This window comes from Tachysurus fulvidraco, chromosome 10, assembly GCF_022655615.1.
Source record: "Tachysurus fulvidraco isolate hzauxx_2018 chromosome 10, HZAU_PFXX_2.0, whole genome shotgun sequence".
Taxonomy (NCBI): domain Eukaryota; kingdom Metazoa; phylum Chordata; class Actinopteri; order Siluriformes; family Bagridae; genus Tachysurus; species Tachysurus fulvidraco.
Genome location: NC_062527.1, coordinates 23,855,054 through 23,867,790, shown reverse-complemented (window position 1 = coordinate 23,867,790; position 12,737 = coordinate 23,855,054). Strand labels below are relative to the sequence as shown.

Sequence of the window (12,737 nt, the reverse complement as noted above, 5' to 3'; positions counted from 1 at the left end):
TATGATAGTATGGTGTCAGTATGGTGTCAGTGTGGTGTCAGTGTGGTGTCAGTGTGGTGTCAGTATGATGTCAGTATGATAGTATGGTGTCAGTATGGTGTCAGTATGGTGTCAGTATGGTGTCAGTATGGTGTCAGTGTGGTGTCAGTATGGTGTCAGTATGGTGTCAGTATGATGTCAGTGTGGTGTCAGTGTGGTGTCAGTGTGGTGTCAGTATGATGTCAGTATGATAGTATGGTGTCAGTATGGTGTCAGTATGGTGTCAGTATGGTGTCAGTGTGGTGTCAGTATGGTGTCAGTATGGTGTCAGTATGATAGTATGATGTCAGTGTGGTGTCAGTGTGGTGTCAGTATGGATAGATTTGTATTTTCTGTTATAGAATGTTATCTAAAGATTCAGGGACAGACAGGAAAAGAAGACTTGTATGAATGTGGGCAGATTATCAGCCCCCCACGTCCTGTGTCCCTGAGAAGCAGCAGGAAAAGACACTATTTCTATAACGTTTGTGAAATTTAAATGTAATGTAAATGTCCCAAGAAATTCTGTACACACACCAAATACTTTGACAATCAGTATATACTTAATACACTTCTGCTAATGCAAGGATTTTGTGTTTGTATTTTTTTTCCACACCAAAACCCGCCCCCACAAGCCCCTCCCCCATAACCATCACATGCCCCCCAAAAATCTCACTCTAAGCTGAACTCAAAAGTTGGCAGCCCTGTTTAAACGTTTCGGGTGTGTGTGAGAGTGTGTGTATGTGTGTGTGAGTCTGTGTATGTGTGTGTGTGTGAGAGTGTGTATGTGTGTGTGTGTGTACACATTCCTGTAACTCACTGAAAAATACCTGATAACATCAAAGCTACAGAAACCAGTAGAGCTGGTTTCCTGTGTAAGTGGGTATGTATTTACCGGTGTGTATGTATGTGTGTGTGTGTGTGTGTGTGTGTGTGTGTGTGTGTGTGTGTGTGTGTGAGTATATATATGTATGTTTGTGTGTGTATGCTTATGTATGTGTGTGTGAGAAATAAAACAAATTGAAATAAAATGTGAATTACTCTGGATAAGGCTGTCTGCTAAATGCCAGAAATGTAAATGTGTGTGTGTGTGCGAGTGAGAGAGAGAGACAGAGAGAGAGACAATAGCTGTGGTCAGAGATCAGTATATGCAGTGTGTGTGCGTATGCAGTGTGTGTATATGCAGTGTGTGTGTGTGTGCGTATGCAGTGTGTGTGTATGCAGTGTGTGTGTGCGTATGCAGTGTGTGAATATGCAGTGTGTGTGCGTATGTAGTGTGCGTATGCAGTGTGTATATTCAGTGTGTGTATATGCAGTGTGTGTGTGCGTATGCAGTGTGTGTATATGCAGTGTGTGTATATGCAGTGTGTGTGCGTGCGTATGCAGTGCGTGCGTATGCAGTGTGTGCGTATGCAGTGTGTGTGTGTGTGTGTATGCAGTGTGTGTATATGCAGTTGCAGTGTGTGTGTGTGCGTATGCAGTGTGTGTATATGCAGTGTGTGTGCGTATGCAGTGTGTGCGTATGCAGTGTGTGTGTGTGTGTGTATGCAGTGTGTGTATATGCAGTTGCAGTGTGTGTATATGCAGTGTGTGTGTGTATGCAGTGTGCGTATGCAGTGTGTGTATATTCAGTGTGTGTATGCAGTGTGTGTATATGCAGTGTGTGTGTGTGTGCGTATGCAGTGTGTGTATATGCAGTGTGTGTGCGTGTGTGCGTATGCAGTGTGTGTGTGTGTGTGTGCGTATGCAGTGTGTGTGTGCGTATGCAGTGTGTGTATATGCAGTGTGTGTGCGTATGCAGTGTGTATGCAGTGTGTGTGTGTGTGTGCGTATGCAGTGTGTGTGTGTGTGTGTGTGTGTGTATATGCAGTGTGTGTGCGTATGCAGTGTGTGTATGCAGTGTGTGTGCGTATGCAGTGTGTGTATGCAGTGTGTGTATGCAGTGTGTGTGTGTGTGCGTATGCAGTGTGTGTATATGCAGTGTGTGTGTGTGCGTATGCAGTGTGTGTATATGCAGTGTGTGTGCGTATGCAGTGTGTGTATGCAATGTGTGTGCAGTGTGTGTGTGTGTGCGTATGCAGTGTGTGTATGCAGTGTGTATGCAGTGTGTGTATGCAGTGTGTATGCAGTGTGTATGCAGTGTGTATGCAGTGTGTATGCAGTGTGTATGCAGTGTGTACTGTATGCAGTGTGTATGCAGTGTGTGTCCAGTGTGTATGCAGTGTGTATGCAGTGTCTACTGTATGCAGTGTGTATGCAGTGTGTACTGTATGCAGTGTGTATGCAGTGTGTGTATGCAGTGTGTGTGTGCGTATGCAGTGTGTGTATATGCAGTGTGTGTGTGTGCGTATGCAGTGTGTGTATATGCAGTGTGTGTGCGTATGCAGTGTGTGTATGCAATGTGTGTGCAGTGTGTGTGTGTGCGTATGCAGTGTGTGTATGCAGTGTGTGTGCAGTGTGTGTATGCAGTGTGTATGCAGTGTGTATGCAGTGTGTATGCAGTGTGTACTGTATGCAGTGTGTATGCAGTGTGTGTATGCAGTGTGTATGCAGTGTGTACTGTATGCAGTGTGTATGCAGTGTGTATGCAGTGTGTGTGCAGTGTGTGTATGCAGTGTGTGTGCAGTGTGTGTATGCACTGTTACACAGCCATTGTGTTGAGTAGAGAGTTTTAAATCCCAGAACTGACCGAGTAAAGCTGGAAAGATCTTGGTGTGATACCACACCTGTGTGTGTGTGTGTGTGTGTGTGATCTATGTATTATGTTACTAATGTTGAAGGAGTCTCCAATGTCAGAGATTTATGAGTTAGAGATGAAGCTTCTTCGTTAGCTGAAGAAGTTCAACCTGCCACAGGATTTGCTGAAACAGTTTTACACTGCCATGATCGAATCCATCCTCTGCACCTCACTAACTGTTTGGTTCAGCTCAGTCACCAAATTCTACCTCAGGAGACTACAGAGTGTAGTCCGGACTGCTGAGCGAATCATTGGCACAACTCTCCTCCAAGACCTGTACTCCTCCAGAGTGAGCAAAAGGGCAAAGAAAATCACTCTGGACCCCTCACATCCAGCACACACACTCACCCTGGACCCCTCACATCCAGCACACTCACTCACTCTGGACCCCTCACATCCAGCACACACACTCACTCTGGACCCCTCACATCCAGCACACTCACTCACTCTGGACCCCTCACATCCAGCACACACACTCACTCTGGACCCCTCACATCCAGCACACTCACTCACTCTGAACCCCTCACATCCAGCACACTCACATCCAGCACACTCACTCACTCACTCACTCTGGACCCCTCACATCCAGCACACTCACTCACTCTGAACCCCTCACATCCAGCACACTCACTCTGGACCCCTCACATCCAGCACACTCACTCACTCACTCACTCTGGACCCCTCACATCCAGCACACTCACTTTTTGAACTGTTACCATCTGGTCGGTGCTACAGAGCCCTGAGCTCCAGAACGTCAGACATAGGAACAGTTTCTTCCCTCAAGCAATCCACCTGATGAACACTTAACACCATGGAACACACAACACCTAATATTTGCACTATGTATACATACTCTGTACATACACACATACATATTGTCTGTACTGTTTACTCCAACTGCACACTTCACAACAGCACATGTGTACATACAAATTGTATATATTGTATACTTATTTAATTTTTATATGTATATTTCATATGTTTATTTAAACTGCACATTTTCACACCAATAAATGTGTACATACAATTTCTTCTATACTGCATATGACATCCTGTTACACTGTGGAGATTATGTCACTAAAACTAATTCCTCGCATGTGTAAACAGACCTGGCAATAAAGCTGATTCTGAGCTCAAACTTTAGGTTTTCCCACATTTAGTTTTTTTGTCTAAAAGAGAGAACAAAGAAGCTGCTGAAGGGACAAGTGTTAAAATCTGCTATAATGTCAGTGAGAAGTCGCTCATCTCACAGACCCAACGTTAATGTACCTATAAACTGATAAAGAGTGAGAGCTGAGGAAATAATCAGCATCGAGGTGGAGTATCATCATCATCATCATCATCATCATCATCACCACCACCACAGCGTCACTCATTATGGAGTCAGTTTATAAACACACACATGTTGTGTAAAAAACACACGAACACTCAGCGCTCTTACAAAACAATTTATTAACAGTAAAAAGTTCATTATGTACAAAATAAAATACAAAAATAAAATCCTAAACATCAAAATGTTCAAAAATGATAAAATAAGAGGAGACATTTATACTTTAATTAATAACTATTATTATTAATAATAAGAATCCCAACACTCCACATGTTTATAAGAGAATCATAAGATACAAACACGTATAGATACCATCACGCCCCCTGGTGTTCAGCTCAGGAGAGAACATGTCACATTTACATCATCCTCATCCTCATCCAGGAAGAAGTAATAAATGAACAATTATTTCATCCCCACTCACTACGCTGCTTTCATATTAATGTACATTACAGAAACTTCATCACACTTTATCATCTTTATTATTCTTTTTTAGAGAGAAAAAAAAACACAAACATGGATTAAATAAATAATTTGTAATAATTTTTATAGTACTTTTAATTACAGTAGAGTAAAACTGCAGAAATTCTACACGTTGTTGTTATATAATATTAATATTTGACAGCAGTTGATCTGTAACCTTCACATCACACATCAGTTATCGTCGATTCACTAAATTTGGAGATTTTATTTGTTGCACTGGAGCGATGTAGCAGGAGCTAATGAACATTTAGAAGCACTGAACACTAGTGTGTGTGGGAGACTGTGATTAGTACCTCACATGTGCAGTTAAAACAGGAAGTAAATCAGGTCACATGTTGTCCACTCCTCGGATTCTTCGAGCCAACTGGATGTCTTTAGGGTACAGAGTCACTCGTTTAGCATGAATCGCACACAGGTTAGCATCGGAGAAGAGACGGACAAGGAAGGCCTCTGCAGCCTGAGACACACACACACACACACACACACACAGAGTTAACCTTACACATAAATGTACTGAATATGGACTACTAAAAATTGTGTGTGTCTGTGTGAGTGTACACACAGCACCTCTTGTAGGGCCAAGATAGCATAGGCCTGCCACTTCAGGTTCTCCCTGCTGAATATCTGACACACCTCCCTCACCTAGAGAGAGAGAGAGAGAGAGAGAGAGAGAGAGAGAGAGAGAGAGAGAGAGAGAGAGAGAGGGGAATGGAGGGAGAGAGAGACAGAGAGAGATTGAGTTTAATGAAAAGATCATTTTATTTGTTGTATATGCAGTGTGTGTATATGCAGTGTGTGTATGTGCATGTGCAGTGTGTGTGTGTGTGCATGTGTGTGTATGTGTGTGCAGTGTGTGTGTGAATATGCAGTGTGTGCATGTGCAGTGTGTGTGCAGTGTGTATGTGTGCAGTGTGTGTGTGTATGTGTGGGCAGTGTGTGGGTATATGCAATGTGTGCATGTGCAGTGTGTGTGTGTGTGCATGTGCAGTGTGTGTATATGCAGTGTGTGTGTGTATATGCAGTGTGTGTATGTGTGTGCATGTGCAGTGTGTGTGCGTATGCAGTGTGTGTATATGCAGTGTGTGTATGTGTGTGCATGTGCAGTGTGTGTGCGTATGCAGTGTGTGTATATGCAGTGTGTGTGTGCGTGTGTATATGCAGTGTGTGTGTGCGTGTGCATATGCAGTGTGTGTATGCGTGTGCATATGCAGTGTGTGTATGCGTGTGCATATGCAGTGTGTGTATGCGTGTGCATATGCAGTGTGTGTATGCGTGTGCATATGCAGTGTGTGTATGCGTGTGCATATGCAGTGTGTGTATGCGTGTGCATATGCAGTGTGTGTATGCGTGTGCATATGCAGTGTGTGTATGTGTGTGCATGTGCAGTGTGTGTATGTGTGTGCATGTGCAGTGTGTGTGCGTATGCAGTGTGTGTATATGCAGTGTGTGTGCGTATGCAGTGTGTGTATATGCAGTGTGTGTGTGTGTATGCAGTGTGTGTATGCAGTGTGCGTGCGTGTACATGCAGTGTGTGTGTGTGTATGCAGTGTGTGTATGCAGTGTGCGTGCGTGTACATGCAGTGTGTGCGCGTGTACATGCAGTGTGTGCGCGTGAGTGTGTGCGCGTGTACATGCAGTGTGTGTGCGCGTGTACATGCAGTGTGTGTGCGCGTGTACATGCAGTGTGTGTGCGCGCGTGTACATGCAGTGTGTGTGCGCGCGTGTACATGCAGTGTGTGTGTGCGCGTGTACATGCAGTGTGTGTGTGCGCGTGTACATGCAGTGTGTGTGTGCGCGTGTACATGCAGTGTGTGTGTGCTTGTACATGCAGTGTGTATACATGCAGTGTGTGTGTGCGTGTACATGCAGTGTGTATACATGCAGTGTGTGTGTGCGTGTACATGCAGTGTGTATACATGCAGTGTGTGTGCGCGTGTACATGCAGTGTGTGTGCGCGTGTACATGCAGTGTGTGTGCGCGTGTACATGCAGTGTGTGTGCGCGTGTACATGCAGTGTGTGTGCGCGTGTACATGCAGTGTGTGTGTGCGTGTACATGCAGTGTGTATACATGCAGTGTGTGTGCGTGTACATGCAGTGTGTGTGTGCGTGTACATGCAGTGTGTATACATGCAGTGTGTGTGCGCGTGTACATGCAGTGTGTGTGCGTGTACATGCAGTGTGTGTGTGCGTGTACATGCAGTGTGTATACATGCAGTGTGTGTGCGCGTGTACATGCAGTGTGTGTGTGCGTGTACATGCAGTGTGTGTGTGCGTGTACATGCAGTGTGTATACATGCAGTGTGTGTGCGTGTACATGCAGTGTGTGTGTGCGTGTACATGCAGTGTGTATACATGCAGTGTGTGTGTGCGTGTACATGCAGTGTGTATACATGCAGTGTGTGTGCGTGTACATGCAGTGTGTATACATGCAGTGTGTGTGCGTGTACATGCAGTGTGTGTGTGCGTGTACATGCAGTGTGTATACATGCAGTGTGTGTGTGCGTGTACATGCAGTGTGTATACATGCAGTGTGTGTGCGTGTACATGCAAGCAATCCAGCACAGGCAAGCAGCCATCAGGTCCTGCAGCCTTTATCTTCGGTGCTGGTCACAGACCTGCTTCTCAGACTTGTATGCAGCATGTGTGTGTGTGTGTATGCAGCGTGTGTGTGTGTGTATGCAGCGTGTGTGTGTGTATGCAGCGTGTGTGTGTATGCAGCGTGTGTGTGTATGCAGCGTGTGTGTGTATGCAGCGTGTGTGTGTGTGTGTGTGTGCAACGTGTGTGTGTATGCAGCGTGTGTGTGTGTATGCAGTGTGTAGGTGTGTATGCAGGGTGTGTGTGTATGTGTGTATGCAGCGTGTGTGTATGTGTGTATGCAGCGTGTGTGTATGCAGCGTGTGTGTATGTGTGTATGCAGTGTGTGTATATGTGTGTATGCAGTGTGTGTGTATGCCGTGTGTGTGTGTATGCAGTGTGTGTATGTGTGTATGCAGTGTGTATATGCAGTGTGTGTATGTGTGTGTATGCAGTGTGTGTATGCAGTGTGTGTATGTGTGTATGCAGTGTGTGTATGCAGTGTGTGTATGTGTGTACGCAGTGTGTGTATGCAGTGTGTGTGACCACCAGGGTTTATACAATCAGGTGGAGCTTATACAGCTCAAGTGTACAGTCATTAACACACACCAGGTGTACAGTCATTAACACACACCAGGTGTACAGTCATTAACACACACCAGGTGTACAGTCATTAACACACACCTAGTGTACAGTCATTAACACACACCTAGTGTACAATCATTAACACACACCTAGTGTACAGTCATTAACACACACCTAGTGTACAGTCATTAACACACACCTAGTGTACAGTCATTAACACACACCTAGTGTACAGTCATTAACACACACCTAGTGTACAGTCATTAACACACACCTAGTGTACAGTCATTAACACACACCTAGTGTACAGTCATTAACACACACCTAGTGTACAGTCATTAACACACACCTAGTGTACAATCATTAACACCAGATGGTACGAAACTCTCAAAATCATCATTTACTCAAGTTGCTGTCAGTAATGTAACTTGTAATGAAAACTCTGGTGTCGAATTAGAAAAGAAAACATTTCACCTGTGCTCTTAGACAATAACCTGATTACCTCAAAGGGGTGGAACCAAGAGGGGTGTGGCCAAGAAGGGTGGGGGCCAAGAAGGGTGGGGGCCAAGAACATGAATTCTAGTGTAGGATTCAGGGAACTCTGGCCTAATAACTAGGCTTATACAGTACTATTGACATATGATCAGGTCACATGACCCTTGTGTGTGTGTGTGTGTGTGTATGTATACGTACCAGGCGTTGAAATGGCAATTTACGCAGCAGCAGGTCTGAAGACTTCTGATACTTTCGGATCTCCATGAGAGCTCTCATGCCCGGGCGAAACCGCCGCTTCTTTCTCGGTGACGCCTCTGAACAGAAACACACACCCTGTATCAGTATCACACTTACACTCACACTCACACTCACACTCACACTCACACTCACACACACCTGAAGGTCCACTGTTCCTGCGTGGGCGTGGTGGAGTCCTGCGCTTTGGAGTCCCCTGCTTCCGTCTGTGTAAGGACGTGTCGCGCCGCATCGCGCTAGTGCTCAACACGTAAGGATAGATACACTGATGACCACACACACACACACACACACACACACACACACTAAATTCCACTGTGCCACACAACAGCATCTCTAACAGCATGTAATAATACCCCCTACATCCTAGAGTGCACTTAGCTAAAATTCTCATAGATCTAGAACTTAAGGTATAGGGACAGTAGAGTAGAGAGTACTGAGGTGAAGCCTCCAAGAACCGGAGAGGTTTGCCCAGCACATCCCACAGATGAAGGTGGATGTCATCCCACAGATGACATCTGGGGAAGTTGGAGACCTTGATCTCTTCGTCATGTTCCTCAAACAATTCCTGAGCAGTGTGTCAGTGAGCAGCATCCTGGTGAATGAGGAGTGTAAATGCAGTAAAGGGGTGTAGTTGGTCTGAAGCAGTGTGTGGGTCAGTGGTACATGTCATAGTACAATCCAGATGAACAGGACTCAATGTTTCACAGCAGAACATTCCCCAGAGCATCACACTGCCTCCACCAGCAATCCTTCTTCCCGTAGTGCATCCCGGTGCCTTCACATGCACATGGCCTCCACATGATTTTAAAGTAATCAGGATTCTTCATTCCAGGCCTCCTGCCTCCTTCTTCCACTTCTGATGTCCACATGTCCGTTGTAGGAGCTCTGTGTGGTGTACAGGAGTCTGCATGGTCACTCTGATGCTCTGCAGCTACGTAACTCAGTACACATTGAGCTGTGATGCTCCGTTTAAACCGACTGCTTTCTCTCAGATACACCATTCAGTTCTTCAGACGGACCGGCCTTCACTCCTCACACGTGTCATTGAGACGTGTGTCCATGTGACATGTTCTCCTTCTTTGTACCTGTTTATTAACCCTTGAACACCTGCACCACCTCACAAGACCTGATGTTTTAGAGATGTTCTGAGCCTGTTGTCTGGACATTAGTTAGTTAAATTCACTCATATCTTTACACTTGCACATGTTCTCTCAGTCAGACTCACAGTGTAATAATCACAGCACTGACAGGTGCCACTCGAACCTGTCAGCAGTGTGTTAATGTTCTTCTCACTGTGTCGTGTCCTGTGTAGGGTCACTGTAGTGGACATAGAGTGCACTACGTAGTGTAGACGCACAGCCTATAGATTATGTCATGTATTAAAAATGCATCATGTTCACGATAAACACACAAAATGTGTAATATATCTGTAGCAGTTACAATTAAACCCCATATAAAGTGTTGGTCTTCTCCTGGTTCTTTAATCCAGTCAGTTTAAGGCAGAAGTGTGAATAATGTTTACACACTAAAATACAACCCATCTGTAAACATGTGAATGATGAATTAAAGATAAACACAATGTGTACACGCACAATATGTTTAGAGAGGAATAATCCAACACATTAATGAGAAAAAAAGTTCTTCTGTCGTTATTCAGACTCATTAACACTTATTACAAGATTATTGCAGTACAACTTTTTATAACACGTCGTTTTTAAAACAGTTTGTACTGCAGATTAATATTTCTGTTTCTATTAATGTTTCTCCAGCTGATAATTACATAACATTATATTATGTCTAAATCCCTTAAAACAACTTTATTACCTGAACACTGGGTCTGTCTGAACACATCATTACCTGAACACATCATTATGTGAACACTCTGTCTATGTGAACACATTATCACCTGAACACATCATTACTGAACACATCATTATGTGAACGCTATCACCTGAACACATTAATACTGAACACATCATTACCTGAACACATCATTACCTGAACACATTAATACTGAACACATCATTACCTGAACACATCATTATGTGAACACTCTGTCTATGTGAACACATTATCACCTGAACACATCATTACTGAACACATCATTATGTGAACGCTATCACCTGAACACATTAATACTGAACACATCATTACCTGAACACATCATTACCTGAACACATCATTACCTGAACACATCATTACCTGAACACATTACTACCGAACACATCATTACTACCGGACACATCATTACTACTGGACACATCATTACTACTGGACACATCATTACTACTGGACACATCATTACTACTGGACACATCATTACTACTGGACACTCTGTCTATGTGAACACATTACTACTGAACACTGTCTATGTGAACACATTACTACTGGACACATCATTACTACTGGACACATCATTACTACTGGACACATCATTACTACTGAACACTGTCTATGTGAACACATTACTACTGAACACTGTCTATGTGAACACATTAATACTGAACACTGTCTATGTGAACACATTAATACTGAACACTGTCTATGTGAACACATTAATACTAAACATATCATTACTAATAAGCACTCTGTCTATGTGAACACATTACTACTGAACACTGTCTATGTGAACACATTACTACTGAACACTGTCTATGTGAACACATTAATACTGAACACTGTCTATGTGAACACATTAATACTAAACATATCATTACTAATAAGCACTCTGTCTATGTGAACACATTACTACTGAACACTGTCTATGTGAACACATTACTACTGAACACTGTCTATGTGAACACATTAATACTGAACACTGTCTATGTGAACACATTAATACTAAACATATCATTACTAATAAACACTCTGTCTATGTGAACACATTACTACTGAACACTGTCTATGTGAACACATTAATACTGAACACTGTCTATGTGAACACATTAATACTAAACATATCATTACTAATAAGCACTCTGTCTATGTGAACACATTAATACTGAACACATCAATACTGAATAGTGATGTGCGGATCGATACTAAAGTATCGATATTTACGATCCCAACGTCTCCTGCTTAGTATCGATTCTCATATAAAAAGATCGATATTTAAACTCAGTCATTTGGAGTGAGTGTTTATGTTATCATAAGTAACTCGCTGTCACCAGAAAAGTCTAATTATATCCGGTTAGGGGAAGGAACTACTTCTCCTTCCGCGGTCTGGTGTGTGTGCACTGCGGCTCTGTGACGGAGCCGGCCGCTGCAGCCCTTTATTTTGGGGAAAACTGTAAACATGCTCCTATTAAACAAAACCCTGTGAATAAGGACAGTTTTCAGGACAGACAGGTTTAACTTTTACTGGGGAGCTTATTTTTATTTCTATTTATTTTTTTGTAAACATGAATGTTTTGGGAAAACAATGTGAGGTAACGCTTTACAGGGTGTCTGATTTACGTGTTGTAAAGAACAACAAAAAGCTACAGAATATTTTGTTTCAATACAAATGTTTATGTTTATTGTAAAATAAAATCGAGGTACTGATTTAAGCGTGCCTGATTTACGTGTTGTTAAGAACAGCAAAAAGTGGATATGGAATATTTTGTGACAAGGTTAAGAGTCTTTTTTTTATTTGTGTGTAATTTTCAACCTGTTTTACAAGTCTGAGATTTTCTTTATAATTAAATAATATGAGAGCAGTTTATTGTCTTGTCATTATGCAGCTATAATTTGGAACTGGTAAACCTACAGCCTACTTTTTTTACTGTACGTTAAACTAGTTGTCATATCACACTGCACATAAAATACCTAAAAAGTATCGGTATCGGCAATACCAGCCTGGGAATTACTTGGTATCGGATCGAATAGTAATTAAGTGGTATCGTACATCACTGATACTGAACACATGTATCTGTACTTTACTGCGGTTTATTTACACGAACACACAGTTTCATCACTGTGCACTTTCTCTGTTTAAACCCAGCTACATTAACGACTTTCTCCCTCAGTAAAGTGGCAATAAAAGCGCTTCTCACCTGTAAACTTTAACTTTAACTCCCACCGAACTCTGTTTTTATCCTTAGCGCTAACAGGGATTTAAACAGCACAGGAACTCATAGCCGACCAATCAGAGAAGAGCTTTAACCGTCGCGTCACAGAAAAGACCGTTACTACGGAAAGCACGCGGGGACAAAAGAGTTCGTTGTAGTTTTTAAATCACGTGACGTCTTTGTTAGAGGGGGTTTTACGCGTTATTTAT

General features: G+C 43.0%; 1 protein-coding gene across 1 annotated transcript; it reads right to left on the bottom strand.

The window, feature by feature from the left end:
* Nucleotides 1–4,190: 4,190 nt before the first annotated feature.
* LOC113656496 (histone H3-like centromeric protein A) lies at nucleotides 4,191–12,659 on the bottom strand. Its single transcript, XM_027167792.2, has 5 exons — nucleotides 12,514–12,659; nucleotides 8,618–8,741; nucleotides 8,420–8,535; nucleotides 5,133–5,207; nucleotides 4,191–5,022 (listed from the first exon to the last, which is right to left on the bottom strand). The coding sequence occupies exons 2-5, from the start codon at nucleotides 8,706–8,708 to the stop codon at nucleotides 4,894–4,896; spliced, it is 411 nt and encodes a 136-aa protein (XP_027023593.1). The 5' UTR covers nucleotides 8,709–8,741; nucleotides 12,514–12,659; the 3' UTR covers nucleotides 4,191–4,893.
* Between the last annotated feature and the right edge of the window lie 78 nt (nucleotides 12,660–12,737).